Source organism: Macadamia integrifolia, chromosome 11, assembly GCF_013358625.1.
Source record: "Macadamia integrifolia cultivar HAES 741 chromosome 11, SCU_Mint_v3, whole genome shotgun sequence".
In the NCBI taxonomy this organism is placed as follows: Eukaryota; Viridiplantae; Streptophyta; class Magnoliopsida; order Proteales; family Proteaceae; genus Macadamia; species Macadamia integrifolia.
Window position 1 is genome coordinate 6969853 of NC_056567.1, and position 23242 is coordinate 6993094.

At 37.2% G+C, this 23242-nt stretch overlaps 1 protein-coding gene across 4 annotated transcripts; it reads left to right on the forward strand.

Moving 5' to 3' along the window:
- Positions 1-2724: 2724 nt before the first annotated feature.
- Positions 2725-23168, forward strand: LOC122093356 (putative ABC1 protein At2g40090). 4 transcript variants are annotated; one of them, XR_006144430.1, is made up of 14 exons: positions 2725-2968; positions 7416-7570; positions 8706-8831; positions 9152-9247; positions 9414-9514; positions 9634-9670; positions 14907-15125; positions 15769-15880; positions 20639-20730; positions 20846-21025; positions 21280-21393; positions 22431-22693; positions 22817-22844; positions 22998-23168. XR_006144430.1 is itself a non-coding variant. In XM_042663676.1 (12 exons), exons 1-12 carry the CDS (start codon positions 2785-2787, stop codon positions 22629-22631), a joined length of 1617 nt encoding a protein of 538 aa, XP_042519610.1. In that variant the 5' UTR covers positions 2725-2784; the 3' UTR covers positions 22632-23168. The 4 variants fall into 4 exon arrangements, 1 of the variants encoding a protein (XP_042519610.1); XR_006144428.1 differs by having other exon boundaries at positions 22431-22844; XR_006144429.1 differs by having other exon boundaries at positions 22817-23168.
- Positions 23169-23242: the final 74 nt, after the last annotated feature.

Consider the following 23242-nt stretch of genomic DNA (forward strand, 5'->3'; position numbering starts at 1 on the left):
ATTAGGTATAGACATTTGTACAAGAGTAATTAGTAAAATCTCTTTAGAAATTTACAGAAAAATAGGTATTTATGAGAGAAACATTTCATGTACCATTTGTTATCAGTTCACTCACCACTTTTTTTTTGGTAGAAATCAGTCCACTTTCCTTAGAGAAAGCAAAATGAGGAACTACCTTAAACTGACAAAATTTCTAGGGTTATATACCGTATTCCAAGTAATAGGGGCGCTTTTTATATCAACACCTCTTCAGAAAGCAGAACCAATAGAATTCAATGTACCACACACTTTATTAGGCAATAAGAAACACGACATCCAATAATTTGGGGCAGAATTGAGAACCGACTTACTTAAAATGCCACACCTAGCTTGTGATTAAAAAAAAAAAATTCCATTTGCCCAATTTTCCCTTCTAACTCTTGAGATAATATGAGTCCAAGAAAGAACCGTATTTCTTTATATCTAGAAATATACGGGTTTGCAAGTATATAAGAGATTCATAAATAGATTCAACACCTAAACATCTAAAGACGACCTATATCACTCATCCAACGGTTTATGATTGAGACATATGCTCACAATCCAATACAAGCTTATTAATGTTTGATGAGACTCCAACTCTTCAGGCCAGTTTGGAATTCAAATAGGGGGAATTGTAATTATGAGTTTATGACCACTTCATTGTCATTGGTGAAGAACAACTTTCTCCATAAATCCATGCCGCGTATGTGATTCATCCAATGGTTTATACTAGATTACTACTAGTCTAATATGACGAGTCTAGATCCTCTACCCACGTGGGGTACCTCTCCATTTGGAAGATCAAAATCCTCTGTTTTTTTCATCCTTGTTTTTTCTTGCTTTGCTACCTGCAAAACACGACACGTGGACAACAGAGGATCCAACGGTCAAGGTTGGATGATGATTATTACATCCGGTGTGTTAGTCTTAAAGTTGTCCACGTGTCGTGTTCTGCAGCTAGCAAAACAAAGAAAAACATGGATGAGAAAAACAGAAGATTATTTTCCCCATTTGGAAGAGTCCCAATGAAATGAAATCTGAAAGAGACTCTCTGCCCATCAGACCTCCAATGGAATTGGAGATTACATTTCATTAGCAGCCTATGTGGGTAGAGAACCTAGATTGGAATATTGATTGACAATTTGACGTCAATAACAATTAGGGATGTAAATGAACAGTCGAAAATTTGTATTTGATTCGAATTCGTATTCATTTAGGGGTATTCGTATTTGAAAAATGTATATCCGAAAATTATCCGAACAGGTCCAAGAACTAAGCGGATACGAATATGATAATCCTAGTTTCCGACCGGTTAATATTTAATTTTTTTAGCTATTTGATGGTAAAGAATATCCATATCCATTTCTCCGAATCCGTTTCTTTCATTATAATATTAAATAAATATATTAATTTTTATTATATAATAATAGTGTAGAAATATCATATGTAATGATGGTCATGATGGATTTGTGTTGAGTTTAGTTGGTCATAATAGTTGAGTTCAGTTGATCAAGATGGATTTGTGTAGTTATTGGAGTACCAAGTGTTTTTTTTTTAGATAAATCTACTATCTATGTCTCATACCTTTTCAACATTTGAACTAAAAACAGATTTTGATTAGGCTCTTAAAGCTAGATAAATCTACTATCTATGTCTCATACCTTCTCAACATTTAAACTAAAAACAGATTTTGATTAGGCTCTTAAATCTGGTTTTTATTGTGATTCTAAGCTATGTGATTCCAAACTAAATTGCTTGAATTGATTTTTGTATTTGTTGTGAATGAGTGAGCATGTATGATGGCTTTCATTTAAAATTACATACGGGCATAGAGGTGAAACATGGACGGGTTGGGCTGTGTTTCTTAAAATCCTAACCCAACCCTAGGTCCTCAAAAGTCAACCCAAGCCCAACCCAACATTGTCAAGTTCATGTTTAGGCCCAACCCGCCCCCCTAATTGACTTTATCAAGGCCAGGTTGGGTTGGGTTGGGTTGACCTTGGCTTTTATAATGGTTGGATTAACCTTGATTGACATGTTTTTTTCATTCATGTCTCATATATTAAAAAAATATAGAAAAATAAAATACCTATTGGAGCACTAATTTCTATTATAAAGATGCAAGGTTAAATTTCGGGCCGGGTTGAGTCGGGTTGAGGCCTCAAAAAACTTGGCCCAAACCCTATTCGGGCTTAGGGCGGGCCAGGGCAGGTTCTGGTTGTCAAGGCCAAACTTTCACCCTTACACGGGCAAGCAAAGAAGTCTAAGTTATAATCAGACTCTCGAATTCAGATATTCGGTATCTATTTGTTAAATGGATCAGATCGGATAATATCTAATTACTGTCAAGATAAACGAATTCAAATTTAATAGCGTTTTAGATATCTGATCGGATAAATAGATTGAATTCGGATAACTCCTATTAAACGAATTTGTATTTGGATAGATTCCTATTTAAGTCGAATTCGATCCGTTTACATCCCTAATAACAATACAACCGCTTTACCAAATGGGATTCTCTACCTACGTGGGGTCCTCCCCACATGGATAGTCGGTTAAGATGTAGATTCTAATCCAATGGTAACTAACCCATGTCGTCAGGCACCCCACGTGGGTAGAAAATCTGGACTCAAAATAGTTAACGTTAACACCGAAGGATCAGGTCACGTGTTATGTTAACTTCAAAGTCGTGAGTCATTACCCAAAGCAGTCCATTTCGCCGCTTCGTTTTCGTTTTCGGTTGTCTTTGGTGAGGCTCCCAGCATGGCCGCGCGATTTCTGTGGCGTGCTGGAGCTAAGCTAACATTGGCTTCAACCGCTCTGGGTGGCGGAGTTGCGTCAGCGGCGATCTTGACCTCCGACGACCCCGCGACGACGTTGAAGCTTTGCACTGCTGTTCCGACTCGTCTCTTCCGAAATTCCTATACTGCTGCTATCATCGCCTTCGGTCCGTTCCTCTATCCTCTTCTCTTTATTTTATTCATTCGAATTCCTTTTGAAAGGTTAAATTCGCTACTTCATTTTTTTTTTCAATTCTTCTTTTTAGTTGAATCTCTTCTCATCTTTTCACAAGTTACGGTGCCCCTCAAAGATCACACCACGTTAGTTTAGGGCTTAATTATAATTTTAATTGTTGTCTGTAGAATCTCCATTTAGAGGAAAATAGAGTGGCTGAAGTAAAAGAAGCATTAAAGAGGATGAAAATAGGTGAAGTAGTAGGTCGAGATGGTATCCCAATGGAGGATTGGAAGGGTTTAGGAATTCGTGGATTATCATGTTTAACTAGATTATTTAATAAGATTTTAAGTGCAACGATGAACGGAAATGAAGCATTGTGGTACCGTTTTATAAAAATAAAGGTGATATTCTGAGCTGCAATAATTATAGAGGAATTAAACTCATGAGTCATTTTATGAAATTATAGGAGAAAGTAATTGAGGCCTGTTTGAGATAATCAATTTGTTTTTTTTTTTTTTTTGCCAAGGGAAATGAAACCGTAAGAAGCCATTTATTGCTTAACAAAGACTAATGGAAAGATCATAGAAGGCACATGGAAAGGTCTCATATGGTCTTTATTGATTTAAAAAAAAAAAAAAAAAATCCTATGATAGTGTTCCTAGAGAGTTAATTTGGTAAGTTTTAGAGAAGAAAAATGTTTCAAGTAAATAGGTGGACGTAATTGAAGATATGTATCATGATGTAGTGACTAGTGTAAGAACTGTGAGGGGATAGGGTAGTGCATTCCCAATAATAGTTGGAAACACCAAGGTTCAGCACTCCGTATTTCTTTGCATGAATTGTGGATGAGTTGACTAGAGATATTTAGGATCAGAAAACTTAAAGGTTCCTCTGCAAGGTACGTCCCTGGAGGATGAGTTAGGGCCTAAGATCAGGCCGAAAGGCGTAGTCGATGGACAATAGGTGAATATTCCTGTACTACTCCTTGTTGGTCCTGAGAGACTGAGGAGGTTAGTTAGCCGAAAGATGGTTGCGGGTAAGAAGGGGTAGAGAAAATGCCTCGAGCCAATGTCCTAGTACCAGGCACTATGACGCTGAAGTAACCCATGCCATATAAGAGAGTCTATTCATGCTTGAGGGAGATGTTAAAACTAGTCTTCTTGTTCCTTAACTATTCTCTGGTATCTTTTTGTTAAAGCTAAAGCAGCTTGTTCTCTTTCGCTAGCTAGAAAGATCTCTGTCTTTTATTTAAGCTATTGGTCATCTCACCCAATCTTATATAATAGTCACTATCCATAAACTTGTTCCCTCGTTGTATGCTTTTTATAGATGATATTGTTTGGTGGATAAAACCATTGCATGTATAAATGCAAAGTTAGATTTATGGAGATCAACCTTGGAATAAAAAAGTTTTAAGATAAATAGAACAAAAACAGAGTACATGATGTGTAACTTTAGTAACAGTAGGGCAAAGAGTGGGGTGGTGAAAAATGATGATAGGGATTGCAACAGAGTGATGACTTTAGATACCTAGGTTCACTCATAAATAAAGAAGGAGAAATAGATGATGGTATTATTCAAAGAATTAGAATAGGGTCGATGAAATGGAAGGGTGCATCCGGAGTGTTGTGTGATTAACGTATCTCTTTAAAACTCAGAGAAAATTTTTATAGAACAGTTATAGGCTAGTAATGACGTATGGGGCTCAATGTTAGGTAGTAAAGAAAAAACATTTAAACAAACTTAACTTAATGTAGCAGGCCATTTAGAGACTAATTTGGTACATTGGATTTGGTTGGGTGCGTACGTAGGGTTGTGCTGGAAATCATTCTCAACTCAACTCAATAAGCCTTAATCTATACCAGTCATAATGCACCATGCCACTCCACTGAAGACCAATTTTTCTGGACTTAATATGTGATTAGCTTTTTTTTTTTGAAATAAATTATTTGCAATTTTCTAAAACTACAGCCGAGTAAATGCAATGAGTGGCTTGAAAGCTTATCGAAGATGGTTGAAGCCTCCCAAACTGTGCACTGAATGTGTCCAACAATCCTCTGTTCCATTACACTTTTCTGTTATCTGATAATAAAGACGCATTTATATGTTCTGAATTCCAAAAGGATAAAAGTTGTTAGACTAGCAACGAAAACAGCCATAACTTGAGTTCGAACCTTGGGTTCATCCAATATTTTAGTCTCTTTAACAACAACAAGAGATCAGAGTGGGACATCAGATTTGTTAGGTATCTCACTTGTCAACATGATGATGTCCAGATCAGATGGCAGAAAATAGATGTCAGCAACTTCCAACTTTGGATTGACATGAGTGTGCAACTTTGCCTCAAGTGCTCTTGCACCCAAAACCCTTGCCTGCACTGGTTTGCTTGTGCATACGTGCTCAGCGCTGAAAGTGCCTCACCACACTATCAAATGTGGAGAAGGTGTGCACAAGAGCTGCCAGTAATGAAAAATTATATTAAATAAAAAGAAAACAAAAACAAAACATCAGCCACAAAGGCTAGACAAGGGATAAAACCCCAAAAAAAAGAGGAACAGAACAGTCTTCAAGAGGATGATACATCAAAATCAGGGTGGGAACTTTGCTGTGTTTTCAGTTTCAATAATCACAAGAAAGAAGAAAAAAAACTTATAATAATTACGATCTAAAATAACCCACTTAAGCAATCTCAACATCAAAATTACTAATGGACAACAACAACTCAGCCTTTTCCCAACTCAATGGGGTCAGCTACATGGATCCTTTAAAGAATAAAATAAAAGGAGGGAGAGAGAAAAGGGAAAAAGATAAAGAAAAGAAACAAAGCAATGCAACACCTTCGAGCCATCCCACCTAAACGCGGTCGGCAACATGGATCTTTGCGCTCCAAAGTAATTGATGTACAAAAGAGGAAAATCGGAAGGGCCTTTATTAAAACATGATCATAACTAATTCAATATAAATATGCTATATATTTTAAGGGAAAAGGAAGCGCACTCTATCACTTCCCTCTCATAGTCTCTACAACAACTCAACTTTATCCCATCTAAATGGGGTCTACTACATGAATCCGTGCAAAGAAAAAAAAAATATTTAATGATATAATAAAAGAAAGGGACATAGCAACACAACAATAACTCAGTAAAATCCCACCTAAATGAGGTCGGCTTCATGGATCCTTGCTCTCTAATCAGCTTTATTCAGTGTCATACTTGAGACAAGACCTAAGCTGTGCATGTCTTTCTTTCCTTTCGTAGTCTCTCTCCTAATTAAATATTGGTCCTCCTCCTCTTTCTTTATTAAATATACTATTTCGCTGCTCGCTATTGGCTCGGCATGTTAAATGCCAATATAAGCAGGCAGCATATATATCCCTCTCCATATTTTAAAAGCATGATGAAGACTCGCTTTCGCTACGGCTCCGGTCAGTTCCCTTAACCAACACTGCTGAAATTTGAGGAGCATCTAAATATGCATTTACATAGATTAGTGGCACTGGCTGCTTTAGTGCACTGTTGAGAAGTATATCTCTACAACACTGGATGGTTCTTGGATTTGCTCAACATTTAATATTAGAAATTTAAGGGACTGGAGGGACAATAACATTCTCATGTTGCAGTTAGAGGGGGGGCTCTTTTTTGGAGATAACTTATATGAATTTTTCTTGAATTAAAAAATATTAAGATATTGGTTGATGTCTATCCAGTTGTCAATGTTCAATCAGTTCTTGTAGTGATACTGGAAGGTAGATAGTATTTAAAACATTGTGTTATACTGCTTTTATTTAAGTAGAGTATATGAAAATATTTGTAATAATAGTTCACCAATTACGACCTATGTTTGGATTCATCGTGGACACACTTTGATACTTTATATACTTGAAACTGAAGCACTATACATTATTACAGCTCATATTCTGAAGTTTGTTGCACATGTTACATAAGTTATGTCTTATATTATATAATTGTTGGTTCAAATCTATGAGAAGCTCAATTATACTCAGTTGAATTACGTTTAGCTATTCCAGGATTTATTCAGTAACCATGTGGGTAGATAAAGTTACATACCCTAAATAAATACTAGAAGGGAGAAAACAAGAAATTACCTTTTCAGGTTCAATGAGCCATTATCAAATTCAGATTTCTTTCTTGAGAGTGATTATTTCTCCATACCATAAATGAAACAATAAGCAATAAGATTTTTTTGAAATGATTTAAGGCTTCAATAGCCGAAATGATGAATTTCAACATAAAACAACAATTTTCCTGTTAGGCCTATAAATAAATGTTCGATAGATTTGTTTGGTTGCATTTTGGCTTCTTTTGGTCCTTTCTCATGCATTTGGCATGTTGACAAGACTAGAGGCTCTTCTAATGCTTATTTGTGGCTCTCATGCTTTTGGATTTATATTTAGTTTTGTTTTCTTCTGCTATCAGATTATGAATACTCCTTGTTGGGACTTCCCGAAGGAAGTGTTGAGAGGGAAAAAGTTAAACATGAAGTTCATGCTAGGTCTGCACGTAGGCTTCAGGAACTGTGCTTCAAGAATGGAGGAATCTATATCAAGCTTGGTCAACACCTTGGTCAGCTGGTATGCTTTTATCTTTTTGTGTCTGTGGATGTCCCTGATTGTGGTAGGAAAGAAGTGTCTCACAGAGTCACAGGGATGGTTCTCATTAGGGATTGTTCTTGAGTTTTGGCTCTCTTTTTTACGAAGAAAATTGTTTGTGGACCCTCTGGATGGTATTCTATTCAGGAAGTCTCAATGCTTGGGCCAACATGCTAATGTGGGCCTGAGACTACACTTTTGAGCACTTACTACTATTTTAATCCAGATATGAGTGGTTTATGTTGCCTCTCAGTTTCTGACAAACAAGAGAATCTTGACCTTTTTCTTTATCCAAGAATTTTGTGATGCCTTGTGTAACATGGATGCATATGTTTGTGGATTTTTACCTCACTGTTTCACTCAATTCAACCCCCGCCTTTTTTTGAAAGGTTGGGTTGGGTGGGTGCAGATTGAATTTTATCCTGTCAAATTTGAATACAATATGACAACCCTCTCCTCAGAGAAAAGGGAGTAAACTTATTTTATCCTGTTGAATTCATAAATGTAAATCATGTTGATATTATATGAACAAGTTTGTAGGAGCTTGTGGAATGTACTTTGATAAGGGAGAGGTTCTTTATGCAGAGCATGGAGTGAAATAAGGTATAGTGTTTGTAGTTGATGTGTTATCCCACAAAATTCATGTCGTTGCCATTTCAATATCTTCATGAAGCTAGTTTGAGCTCAAAAACTCTTTTATCTCGTGGTAAAATAGGATGCTTAATATTTTTTTTCCCTACTTACGAAATAAAAGCAAGTCTCCATTTCCCCCCTTTTTTAAACAAGGCTTACATTTGTGGTTTGGATGCGGATTTTTGGGTTGAAATTTCTGTGGGAGGTGATGTAGTATACCTTATTGGGTTTACCATCTACCAGCAATTCATTAAAGGAAAAGACTGGGAAACCGTCTTAGACTGTCATTTCTTGCGGCTATTTCAGTATAAGAATCAATTCCTTTTAATTGAACACCATCTGTTGAGTAATTTGGAGACATCTTGGGGGTTGACATGCATCAGAAATTAAAATTTTCAATATGATATATATGTGGAACGAATGGTAATTACCTAATCAAGGCTGTTTCTTATTTGCTGGTTCCTGTTGCTGTCCTCTGTCACAGGAGTATTTAGTTCCTGAAGAATATGTCCAAACAATGAGAACTTCAATGTTGAATAGATGTCCAGTATCTTCATATGATCGAGTGTGCGATGTCTTCAGGAAAGAGCTTGGAGGAATGCCAGATGAAGTACACTATCTTCCTTTCATCTGCCATTGGCAAAGTTGTTCATTCAGAATATCATTATGGCATGCCTTACTCTAATTATATGGGGAGGATAATTTAGTTACTTCGTTTTTTCTGATGTGAAGGTCGAAGTGATATTTGATACCTTGGTCATCTTTGCTCATTTTCAAATTTTTTTGAAAACTTTCTACCATATATCTACATGTTTGTGTGTATATTCCTGTTGATCTAGTTATTAGAGCTGCAAAATCTGGTTAAAAGATGGATCCAATATTTTTTACTTATACTTTTGCCTATTGAGTCAAGTACTTCTCAACGTGCAGATTTTTGCAGAATTTGATCCTGTGCCTCTAGCGAGTGCATCCCTTGCACAAGTTCATTCTGCTCGCACTCATGATGGAAAGAAAGTTGCTGTTAAGGTTACAACCATTCTTTCAATTTCATTTTGGAAGTCATTACATTTAACATGTACCTTTTTCTGGTGAAACTTCATAAATTAATGGGTGCTGAAATTTATACCATTTTATAATATTACCATATCTCATGAGACTTATTTCCATGTTTCTTTGCGACCTTGATGTCCAGGTGCAGCACACTCACATGACAGATACAGTAGCTGCAGATCAGGCCACTGTGGATCTGATAGTGAGGACCCTCCATAGGTTTTTTCCTTCATTTGATTATAGGTACTTGTGTAAATGTTCTCTTTATTCCACTATCATAGTTTGAGAGAAACTAAGGGAACTTTTTGTTTTGTCTTTGAATAACTTCCGCTAATCCTGGTGAACTCCAATTTCAAATGTAGGTGGTTGGTTGATGAAATACGTGAAACTTTACCGAAGGCAAGTCTACTCCCACTTGTTTTGAGTTCTACTTCTTTTCTACTAGTTCTTCATTGCATTCGACCAGATTCAAGTTCCTGACACAATATGATATTTTTGAGTGGTATACTTACATTCCAATTAGATTTGGTTTTACCCTATACATCTGTATATGTTCACTTTTGTTTCCTGTTACCATCCCTTCTGATGCAGGATAGGAAGCGAAAATCCCCTATCGTGCATGCGGCTAATTGCCCCAAGGGAACTCGAAGGAGAAAATCCGAAAACAGAACTTAGACAAGATATTTTAATGATGAATAAAAGAGATAGTAGTAGAAGTGATTAAAAAAATCAGAAAAATAAAAGAGAGCTAGAAAACCAAATGAGAAATATCTTCAGGCTGTTACCCTGTAAATATAGCAATAAGGAAGGAGAAATCTTGCATGATTCTTACTCCAAATGAATATGATGCAGGCAGCCCAACTCAATTGGGCCTAGTTAGGCTTAATTTCAAGTCTCGTTCAGTCATATGGGCCTTGGGAAAAGTGCCTTTTGTGATTTCCTTTGTAATGGGCCAATCTCTATAAATCCACATGATGGGGTAGCCAGTCAATACGATATTAGGAGTTTAATTTTACTTCCTCTTTTGCTTAAAGTCTCTCAAAGTCCAAGAATATTTTCTGTTCTCAGTCCAAGTAGTTTTCTAGGAGTTCCTATTTTCTGATTTCTTGGGTTACAAGTTGTCAAATAAGAGGAAGTTTCTATCTGTAGTAAGTTCCTTACGAATAGTTAGCTAGTTTATAGATTGGGTTCAGTTTAATTGTAATGGAATCCTAGGGAACCTAATAATTTAGGTTAGGATTCTCAAAGAAAACGAGGATCGCAGGGCTGAGATTGAAACAGGATTGGGAGATTTGAAATAACTCAAAACTTAGCAATCTGATGGGGCTGTAATCCAGGTTGAACGTCATTTTGGAACAGGGGAATAAACCCTCAAAATATGATTCCAATCCAATGGTTGGATTTGGAAGTTATGGGCAGTCACTGAAATAGAAAGTAGTCACAGTAGAATTAGAAATTATTGCGTTCCAGAATTTTAGAAGGTCCAGCAATTTAATCATATTCTGATTCGGTAGCTGATATGGGAGTTTCCTCAATCAATGACAAGCTCCGAGAAAGTTGTTTGAGGTGGTAAGACCATGTTCAATGGAGGCCTGAGGATGCTCTAGTAAGGAGGAGTGATTTGATTCCGATTGAAGGAGCTGAAAGAGCTAGGGGCAGGCATAAATGACCATAGGAGAAGTAGTGAGGAAGGACATGCTCACATGCATAGTCTAGGTCTTGTCCAAGTATGACCTCAGATAGAGTAGATCGGAGGGCAGTGATCCATGTAGCCGACCCCATTTAGCTGAGATTATCCTGACTTGCTGGGTTGTGCCTCTTTCCTTTTACTTTTATCTCTCCTATTTTATTTTGACATTAGATTTCCATTTTCTGTTTTGCATGGATCCTTGTAGCTGACCCCATTAAGTTGGGATAGGGCTGAGTTTGTTGTTGAGTAACTAGGAGTAGAAGCCTCAGCTACAATTGTATGTTTTTGGTTAATTGGAATTATGAGAAAAACACATGCAAAACCTATAACGGATCCTGTGAATTCTGTTAGAAGTTCTAAACCTGTGAAAGTAACAGAACCGATGGTAAGCCTGAAACCTGATCTGAACACGAGATAATAGTGAAGAATTATCAAATCAGACCCCATTTAGTTGGGATAAGGTTATGTTTGTTGTTTGTTGTTGTATCAAATCAGACTTGAAGTGACTGTGGGAGAAAAGCAGTACTCTTACTAGTGGAGGTTTGGCCTCTGAGATGATTTAACAACTGAAAGAGAAAAAAAGAAGAAATGTAAAAGGATATGTTGGCTTCCCACCAACTGCAGAGAAAGGCCTCTCACCAATCTCCAGCCTCGAATCCCACCAGGTTTACTGCTTCTCACTGTAAAGGCCATCCCTCATTCTTAACAATTGCACAAGCAAGGTTTGTATTGGCAGAAAATCGGGGTAGGGTGTGCCAGCCTTCTTTATTTATAACCATGAAGCAATAGTACAACTTTATAAACTCTTCATAACAAAGGAAGAGTTCACAAAATAGAAAGTATCTAGAAACTTATAAGAAATAGCAACTAGGGTATTTTTTTTTTTGATACCCAGGGTGTCCGGATCTTTGACACGACTAGTCCCTGGGGTCACTGTGATACCGCTTACACAGGAACAGGCCTATCCAAGACGGAAACTCTCGTGCGGTGGCCCCAAGAAGTTAGGTGCAGCGGCGAAGGTTTGATCACGGGACCTCGCTTCCTGAGGCGGAGTACCGTGTCCCCTCCAAGCCAACTGTGCTAACCCCTTGGGTTGCAACTAGGGTATTTAAAGACTAACACAACTTAATAAGAAAATAAATATAAAAAGCCACAAAATAAAGCCCACAATTCCACTTAGTAGTTAGAATATCTGCCTGGAATATTCCAAGCTATTCCTCTCCACGTAAATCTCCTCCAAATCTTCTAGAATATCCTCCATGCAAACTTATCCAACCCTAATCGGCCTATCTTTGAACCCAAAGTGAATCAGCCCAGATTAGACTCAGGTCTGACGTGGTTTAAGCCCTTTGTTCCTATGTGTATACTTGTGCATAAACCTTCTCTGATCTGCATCAATAGTCTAATACATGGCATTGTACCTATTGATTTGAAGAGTTTTTGATTTAATGAAAGTTGATTTCTTATTTGGCTTCGTTAGCTATTGTAAGCATTGTGATTCTACTGATATCTTCTTCTGGGCCTTCTGTGCAATCTTGTCTACTTCTCTTATTCTCCTTATTTCAATTTCTCTACTTCTGCATACCCAGAGTACCTGTTTCCCCGTCACTTTCAGCAACCTTAACTTCTTTATGTTTTCAATTCCAGTTGCTCCCAAATTGGGTATGTCAGTTCCTAGCATCAAAACCCATCAATACCATCTGCTAAACCTCAGTTTAGTAGCCGTTTGCAGCACCTTGTAAGCCCCTGCCCTGTTCTATCCGGGATTAATTCTTTAGCCCATTGTGCTTTTTGTTTGTCGTTGGATTTCTATCAAATTATGGGTTTGGTTTGTCAGTCCAGAAGGGCTATTTGACTTGGTTTTCATCCTATTCGGATCTCTGGTTTGTGAGATACAGAAAATTTCATATTTTCCCTAATTAATTTACTCCAATTCAGACCTACGTTCTGCCCCTGACCTTCCCAGGACCAAGTTAGTCAACGTCTGAGGCAACTAACCAATAGTCTGTGACTAAATTCCATCCTGAATTAGGGTTGCGGCTTATTGGGCTGTTTGCCATCACAGACAGAATAGCAATACCTAAAGGCTCAATTTCACTAACTCAAAACCATAAATAAAGTTGTTTACAGCTTGGTGGATTCAATCTAACATCACTATAGTAATCAATATCCTACCCACAGAAACGGAGGGCTTACAAACCAGCAGGTTAACAAACACCTCTCTTGGATCGCCCCTCTTTGGATCTGGCTCTCTCTCTCCATAAAATCTCAATCTGTTACATGAATTGCCCCTTGTGGATGGTGCTTGCTGTTCTGCTACATATTTTATATTGTTGCTAATGCTGGTTTCTCTCTTGCAATACTGCTGTTGTTATTTATCTCTGTTGATTATTTTCTTTAGCTTTGCTGCTTTCTGTTCCAGCTGAGTACCATGGGGGATCGATGGGGCTTGAAAACCTCTTGTGTTTGATCCAATCGAACCACCTTGCGGTGTGAAGCCCTGATGTTATTTTCTTTTGTTATTGTTCTAAAGCTGCTGGTGATATATTATTGGATTCCTGATTCTTCTAGTTCTAATTTCCATTAGCAAGTAAGTTCTAACCTGGAAATTCCTGCAACTAGAACCTTTGCTTCTAGAAGATCATATATTACTCTACCAAAAGAAAAAAAAGATCATATGTTACATGATTTTTGAGATTAAGCAATCCAGCCATTAGAATCTGACCAGATTTTGAGCAGTTGTTCCTCAACCCTAAAGAAGAACTCGATCATAATTCTGCAGTGCTGATCTGGACCATATATTGAGTTTTCCAATTCTGCCCTTGATAGTATATTAAGCTAAGTCGAATTCTGATTTAGTCTGTTTTTACTGCGATTTATACTCTGTGATCAGAATTGAATGTTCAACATATTTCTGTTCTCTGATTTCTGTTCTGGTGTGTGAATTACTGTTATACCCTTTTCCTAGTCTCAGATTTCAGTAACCGAAGGGGGTAGCCAAGTTGTCAAGGGACCTTTGCCTCAAGAAGCATGTGGTTCTGAGTTCGTCTCCTCTTACTTTCTTGGGGCCACTCACAAGGTTGTGTTTAGTGCTCTTCACTACCTTTGGTGAAAGTTGAATGGTTCTCATTCAACCCCTGGTATGACCTGTTCCATGTGGTTGTGGGGTTTTAGTATGTGCCAGCGGGACTAGTCAGAGGCCGAAGGCCCGGATACCCTTCATTAGTCCCCCCCCCAAAAAAAAAAAAAAAAAAAATCTGAGATCTTCAGGAAGTATTCTACCCTATGTTTACCAAGCTCGATTTGATTATTAGCATCATCTATCCATCTGATTTGTTGTTATTAATCAATCTCCTAATCTGGAATTTTATTCTTTGAGAAAAGATTCTGTTTTGGTACTGGTTTGATCATTCAAATACAGTACTACATTATCATGTAAGAACTTCACATTTGCAGCTGTGGTGTCAAACTTTGTGACTAATTTATACAAAGACAACTGGAGTGATCTAGATATAAGGCCTATGCACCAGTTTTGGGAATGCAATATATTATTTGGATTAAATGTACATAATCCTAATCATGTACACAAAAGGTAGATACCGTACATCAGAAAGTAGATGCGTTTGCTCTTATGTAGTTTCACTTGTATGCTCATTTTATCCTTTGTGCTTGCACCTTATCACTTATCAGGAACAAAAAGCAGGGTTGTATTTGACATGATCTGAATTTTGTTTGTTTCTTTAGTTAGCAACTGTAATTTTACCTATATGGTCATTTCATCTCTGGTGCACCTTTTCTGCATTTCAACTGCAATGCTGCAGTTCATTTGAAATTGTTTGTTTATCTTAATATATTAATGAATATTCATGCATTTATTTTCTTTGAAGAAGAGTTCCCAAAAGTTTCATGATCAATATTTTGATCAATTCCAGTTGTGACCATCAGGAATTAGATTTCTTGGTAGAAGCCAAGAACAGTGAGAAATGTTTGGATAACTTTAGGAAGTTATCTCCTCATCTTGCAGTCTCTGTGCATGCCCCAATGGTTTATTGGAATTTGAGTACCTCAAAGCTTTTGACTATGGAATATATAGATGGTGCACAAATAAGCGACGTGAAGGCAATTCAAAGACTTGGAATTCAACCAAATGAAGTTGCAAAATTAGTAAGTTTATTACTTCATTGACCGTATTACCAAATGAGCATGTTTATAAATTGAGCTACCAAATAGTTAGGTTAGAAAATATGCATATCCAAAATTTGTGGTGTCCCTGCTAGACTATTTTATCATGGTTATTTTTGAAAAAGTCTTCTGAGCTTTAAATTTATTTTGTTGTATGATCTTTTCTATGTGACCTAGCATTCTTTTCTTTACTGCTACTGATTGTCAAAAGAATCTTGTCAGTTGGATGTTTGGATCATTCAAATCCTATCTTGTTAGCCAGACTTGTTATTTTCTGGCTTTCAAGTTGGATGGGTTATGTTGCAAAGTATGTATCTACTTCTCTATTGATGGTCCCATGGGATTAGTAGGTTGGAAATATCCTATTGACAGTTTTTAAAAAATGGCGTACACAGTGCTCAAGGCTCCCACCATTGCGTGATCTGGGGAGGGTCATATTTACGCAGCCTTACCCCCGCTTTGCGGAGAGTCTGTTTCCCAAATCAAACCCGTGACCAAGCAACTTCACCGTTGTGCAGAGGCCCGCCCTCTATCCTGTCTACATCTTTATTTAATTATTTATCTGTGTTGGCGTTAACGGAAAAATATTGCGGGGATCAACAAATCATTACTTCAAACCATGCAGGTTAGCCAAGCTTTTGCAGAAATGATGTTCAGACATGGATTTGTGCATTGTGATCCACATGCTGCCAACATGCTGATTCGCCCTTTACCATCTAGCAAGAAGAGTATTTTTGGTGAGACTATTGATTATTTAAAGTTAATTTATTATAGCACCACTCCAACTACTTCTGTTACCGATTTAGTGTCTGAGTACTGCACTGTGATCTTTGTTATTGTATCAATGTGTTCCAGTTACTTTGCATGTGCAATTCAAACTGAAAACTGAGAATGTATCCATTTTAGAGTAATTAATCATTTTTTTTTTTTGAAGTCAAGTAATATACCAGTTCCATATAATTTGTCTTGGAATGACTGATGTATGAAGCATCATCCAATTAAATGACTAGGACTTAATCTAATGGGATAGTTTAAGGCTTGGATTTTTAATCATTTGGCCCTAGGGTTGACTGTAAAGCATAGTTAATAAGGTGAGAAGTTGACCAAGGATGGAGAATGGTAAAAATCAAGGCGATGCCTAGGCGACCAAGGCGCCAGTCCAGACTGAACCACCTTATAGCCTAGGCGACGCCTTGATAACTATGCTGTAAAGGGAAAATGTAGAAGTTTGGGAAAACTAGGGTAGGCTAATCGGTTAAGATTCCAAGAAAGTAGGCTAAATGGATATAGTTTGTTATGAAACATGAAATTAGGTTGTAATGCTGAGATATGGTTACCAGTTTCCTTGAGATTAAAATTTTCAACAGTATTGACAGTTTTCTTTCATTTTTTTTTTTTTTTTTTTTGGGGGGTGGTGGGGTGCTGAAATTTATTAAGAAAAATAAGTAGACTACAACATTTATCGAAAAGGAGGAAAGAAGCTAGTGTAAAACAGCAAAAACAGCAACAATAAAGAGGCCGAGGATAATCCTAAGAAGGGACTGCATCAGGGGATAAGGACCCAAATAGGATGTTTGTCTACAAAGTACATAGTTTGCCTCAATGAAAACTCTCCAGCGGCACTCAAGGATCTAGCCTTTGATAATAAAGGAAAATGTAATGCCAGGGACCCCCATCACTATCTTGAAGCCACTGAATAACCTTCTAAGAATCTACTTTCACAATCACATTCATCCACCCATTAGTGGGGGCAATATCTAGCCCGTTAACAATTTCCTTTAATTTTGCAACGTTTGAATCTGCCTGCCAAATAGGACTGGAGAACACCAAGATAACCGTGCCTTCATGATTTCTAAAGATCCCCACTCCCTTTTGGCGTTCAGATTTCTGACTGAATTGACATCAGTGTTAACCTTAATAACATCAGGGTAAGGGGGTTTCTACTCATGTCGAATCAGATCATGAAGTGAACTGGAAGAAGCCACAAGGGTGATCATTTGATATTGTAAAGGAGAATCTACGCTGGGATTTGGGTAAATTGGTTACCTTGTGAGCTTTGGATGGTTGTTATTGACCTCCTATGGTTTCAGCTTGTAGTGTGGTTGGAACTGGGGGGGAAATTGGAAGGTGTGGGAGGACCATGGTTTAAAGTATCAGTACGTATCGTACCGTATCGGCTGATACGTATATGTATCGGCCCTTACCAATACATTACTACCAATATGATGCATGGAAATTTAAAATCCCTTTGTATCGATATGTATCCTGGGATACATACCGATATGCTCCGATACACCACTAATACGATACGACACATTCCGATACTCTATGGAAAATTAAAAAACGAGGTGAAATGTACGTTCGGTATGTATACATACTGATGTAGTACGTTATGCACCGATATGGCGTGCTACGGTCATATAATGGCCAAGATGGGTCATTTTTCTGAAAAACACAAATTTTTCAGGGGTTTTTATTCTAAAGTTTCTGCCAGCCATTTTTCTCTCTAACTAAAGTGGAAATCAAGGTTGGGAACAAGGATTTTACTTTTATGGGACAACTACAAACCTTGGACACTTATTGCGATCCTCTCAATTTACTGTTTATACATAATACATGTTATATATTGTTTTTTTAACTATTTTTTTTTTATGCAAATGTGTATAAAAAAGTGTTTCCTATCCATTTATATGCGTATCTTTAGCGTATCTCTGATATGATACGATACCCTCCGATACATATCTTAATTTTGGCCAACTAATACGGCAACCGATACCGATACTGATACTTTAATCCTTGGGGAGGACAACTAGTTTGATGGGGAAAACGTTGTGATATATATCATGCTTTTAAAGACATTTGGTGTTCCAACGTGCTGAAAGACATTCCAACCATTTTGGAGACATTATATATATATATATTGTTAAAGAAAAAAATGGCAACAGCTGGCTAACTGTCATGAATTGGCATATTCCAGGTCTTCTTTGTCCTCTTATGATGAGCATCAAGGACTTGCCTCTCACACACATAATTGGGGGCTTACTCCCTATCAGTGACTGGCCTGATAGCAACAGTTACAATGGCATCTTTGTGGAGAGGAGTGAAGCATCACCCTAGGGTTGGAATGGATAACAAGTAAAGCCTGGGATGAGAAATTCTCACTTTTTCCTCACTGTCGTTCAAAACTGCATGACTCACAATTTAACCAGCCTCTCGAGTCTCGACCGATTTGACATCTGAAATGGATGACACACAGGTTTCTTGTAAAGATTCCTTTCCCTCCTTCTTCCCAATAACTGTTCCAAGCATTTTAGGGAATAGTCGTGTCTTAGCATCCAACATTCCAATTGCCTGGAATGGTGTCCTGGGCATCGTCTGGACAATGCTTGAAAAAACTGCTTCATAGCCACAACTGACAAGAAGTTGATCTGTTAATGCAGATCAGATCAATCTGCAAGTAATGGGCTCACTTAAGAGATGGGGAGAATGAGGATTCTAATTGGATGGCTAGATATGAACCAAATCTGATATCAGAATTAATGGTCAGATTAGATCAAGTCTATGCTAACTAGGATTTATCTAAACCACCCGATCTGGATCTTGGAGTGCTTTTGCATCCCTGTCACTCCTAGTTTGTATATTTTTTTATTATGATGTGTAATATATTAGGGATGACCTTTGTTAGGCCCCAGACCTTACGCTCACAGGGGGTTAGCCCAAAGCCGGTCTGAATTCAACTTCAGACTCCAAATTGAGTCCAGTATCAGAAAATTCTGCCGTGAACTCCTTGCACATTTAAAATTTATTTATTTGCTTAGAAGACCAATGGAAAAACTTAAAGAATGTAAGAAGAATCTCCATATCTTATTTACTCTTTATTGACTTAGAAAAAGCTTATGATAGAGTCCCTAGAGAGTTCATTTGACAACTATTAAAGAAGAAAAGTGTTTTAAGTAAATTTCCAATTTTAATAAGATTACATTAAGGATCAACTTTAAGCCTGTATTGTTTGTGCTAATCCTAGACGAACTGTCTAGAGACAATCAAAGATCAGATCCATTGGTATATAGTTTCTTCTAATGATATTGTTTTGGTGTATGAAACAAAAGCAATGATATATGCAAAGTTGGAACTATGGAGATTAATGTTGGAATCAAAAGGTTTTAAAACAAGTACATCAAAAACAGAATGTATAGTTGCGTAACTTTAGCAACAGTAAGACAAAAAGTGGGGTGGTGAAAATTGATAATAGAGAGATACCGCCAAGTGAATGTTTTAGGTACCTAGGTTCAATCATAAATAAAGGAGGAGAAATAGAAGATGGTGTTACGCAAATAATTAGAATAGGGTGGATGAAGTGGAGGAATGTGTCCATAGTGTTTTGTGATCAATGTATTTCTTTAGACCTCAAAGGAAAATTGCTTAGTATAGCAACTATCAATGATGTATGGAGATGAATGTTGGGCAATGAAGAAACAACATATAAACAAACTTAGTGTAGCTGAAATGAGAATGCTGAGATTGATGAGTGATAAAATTGGAAAGATTAAACAAGGAATAAACAAATTAGAGCTAATTTAAGAATGATTCAGATATATCATAAGTTGTGAAAGTCGTTTGTGGTGTCATTGACGTGCAACAGAGTATTCAATCTGAATGAAATCATATTTCCACTTCCTAGAGTTTTTTGGGCCTACCCCTGGCTCTTTTAGCTTCTTCAACCTTAATCAAATCACCCCTCCCACACTGGAGCATTCAATGGATCCATCTAGTTGACCCCATTTTGATGGGATAAGGCTGAGTTGAGTCGAGTTGTATTCCAAGTTATCCATTTTGAAGTAACAAATGTCTTTTAGCTGTATGGGAACTCAATAGTATGGGAACCCAATGAATAAAAAAGGTCCAAATGCAGGATATGGTATAGTATTTGGTCATGCTCGATTGAGGTCCCCCCCCCTTCTTCGTCTTTTCTCCTTATTTTTTTTCATTTTTATTTTTTGTGGGAGGTTCATTACTACTAAATGGAGGAGCCTCATTTTTCAAATAGGGCCTAGAAGTTGCAAAAAAAAATTGTGGGCTTACATTAACGAGAAAGTTGTGACTTGTGAGCGAAAGGCTGTATGTATATATTTGCACTAGAATCTGCAATTTGGAAAGAAACCATTAGCCTGATACACAGGGCACTTAAAAAGAAAGACGGAAATATAAATATTTTATATTTTAAGAATATTTAATAGCTTTTCAAGTACTCTCCTCTGGAAGTAGGTTTGCTAGGAAGGGAAACTGTTTATAGACCTTGGAAATTTAAGTTTTTAGTGTTGGCTTGCAAGAAATCTGGGGTCTTCTTTTCTTTTGCATGATTGAGTATCTATCTTGTCATACTGTTTTTAATTTCTTGTGTTAATTTACCATTTTACTTAAACTCAGGCTTTTTCCAAATTCCATTCATATGGCTCCTTCTCCATATGAAGGCATGTACTTATTTTAAATTTCAGGCAAAAGAAAACCTCAGTTGGTGTTGCTTGACCATGGCCTATACAAGGAACTTGATTTTTCTACTAGAAGTAACTATGCTGCACTTTGGAAGGTATCCAAATGTCTAAGCCCCCCAACACCCCCTCCTTTCCCACTGAAACTTGTCTTCAATGCAAAAAATGTAACTTTTTCTTATTTTTTAATTTATCTTTTGAAAAACTCTCTAGGCACTAGTATTTGCTGATGCTAAAGCAATAAAGGAGAATAGTGTGAAACTGGGTGCTGGAGAGGATCTGTATGTACTTTTTGCTGGGATTCTTACAATGCGGCCATGGAATAGGGTCATTGACACAGCTGCTGATCATTTGGTTCTACGAGGGAATGATAGTGACCGTTCAGAACTTCAGGTTGTTTTATGACATTGTTTGGTATTCTGATTATGGTACTTTTTCTGGTTTTTAGATAAACACTGTTGCATGATGAGCTTACTTTTTGCTCATCCCGTTCGCTTCTTTCTTTGCATGATGTAATTCAGTTTCATGGTTGTTGATCTTGTAATGCCAATGAGGCCCATATTCATAACAATTAGCTGTATTCCTGGTTTTTTTACTCCGTAGTAGATGTCATCTTTCATCCTGACAAATAGTCTTTCTTTTGTCAGATGTATGCATCTCAGTATTTCCCTCAGATTTCAGAGCTTCTAAGGAGACTGCCTCGTGTGATTCTGTTAATGCTGAAGACCAATGACTGCTTAAGAGCAGCCAACCATGCTCTGGTACTGACATATTCTTCCTTTCCAGTGTACTGCACTTTGATGAGCCGCGTTCTTGATTATTATTGCTGTGTGTAGTTTTTATTGGTATTAGTTCTATTGTGAGATCCATAAATTCTCAGTACTGTTTATCTGATTACTTGGTTGATAGTTATTTGTGAGCATTATATCTAGAATGCGATTGCACTGCTCTGAACTGGTCTTTTACATACTGAAATACTTATTTTCTAATCGATTTAAATTTCAATGGTTTCAACGCCTCAATCCCATAATTTGCAAGTTCAAAGTTCCGGGTTTTGTAGTCCATTGAAGGGATTAATCACTGTTTTTAACCCATGAAAGGAAATGAAATAAGGCCATATAAATCATGATATCATCAGTTAGGGAAAAGCATAATTACCAAGTTCACTATGATTCGAGTTTATAGTTTGTAATTTGCAATCCTGCAATTAATCTGGATGGTTGTCTATGGTAATTTGTTTCTTGGTTGCCTGAATTTCTGACAACATGCTTAAAAATGGTCACACGTTTCGAAGGGAAAAAATTAGCTTGATGTAAAAAATATTATGCAGAACTTAATGTGGTTGATAAATTGATTTTTGCAAGGCTACTGAGAATGCAGTTAGATAGTCACCATGCATGTTTTCTATGTGGTTTCCAGTTAATGTTCAAGAAATTTTGGATTCTGAGCAAGTCCATTGATGGGATGTAGTAGATCATCTCATTATGTTGACATTGGAGACCTGCTGAAATGGGACCCCATCAAATAGTCACATTTTGTCTTCTCCATATTACCATATCTCTAGACTCAATAATTTGATATGGGGAACTACTGAATTCAATCACTTGCCTGCCATTACTCTTTAGTTTTTTGTTGAGGTCTATCCCGTAGAGGTACTCAAATTGGATCAGTGATCGATTTCTAGGTTCTGCGGTTCTCATGTCAGAACAGTAATTAACATCTCTATTTTTTTTTATATTTGATGTGACAAGGGACATCTGGACTAAATTCCTACCCTGACAAAGGCTTTATATTACAGTTACAGGGATCTTCTCTGGACTCGTTCTTGATCATTGGAAGAGTTTCATCGGAGGCAGTTATGGAGATGAAGTTGTCACAAAACAAATCCTTCTTGTCAGCGCTGAGCATTTGGTTTGAGGAGCTGTTACTGGAAGCTCGACTCTTCGCTATGCACATGGCCATGTGGCTTTTCCGGTTCAGGAAGGCCTTGTCTGGGTGAAACTGAGAAAGATGCACAGACCTTTTGGTAGCCAAGTAGCCTACTGCCTAGAAACCCACCAGGTGACAATGTTCAAGGCCTGTGATGTCAACCCTTACAGTTGCGCCGACTTGCTGGACGACCTCTTAACATGCCCAATTTTTTTTATTTGTTTTCTCACTTTTCATATTCTTTTGGCTTTGCAGTTCGAGAATCTCTGCATCTGCATGCCAGGTTTGTGATATAATTGATATCTTGATAAAATTCCTTTATACGTGCAGTAACTGATGCGTTTGAAAATGTATAATAACAGAGCCATGTCTTCTAAGAAATAGGAAGATAAATAAGTTCATGTAATTTATTTATTTATTTATTTGGGTTGTACAGGAAATTCATGTTACTATCTCCTGTGAACATGCCTACATGTAAAGCCCCATTTGATAGGGCATATATAATACAGAATGCTAATGCAAATTATTTGTAATGATTATAAATATTCATTTCTTGACTCAAATTCTCAGATTTAATAATTAACCTTCTCAGCAGACTTACTTGGAATTTTTATTGCAAGCCTTCATGTAAACAATGAATAGAGAAAAAGATCTTTAGGCCGTGATTGTGGGATGCTTTTC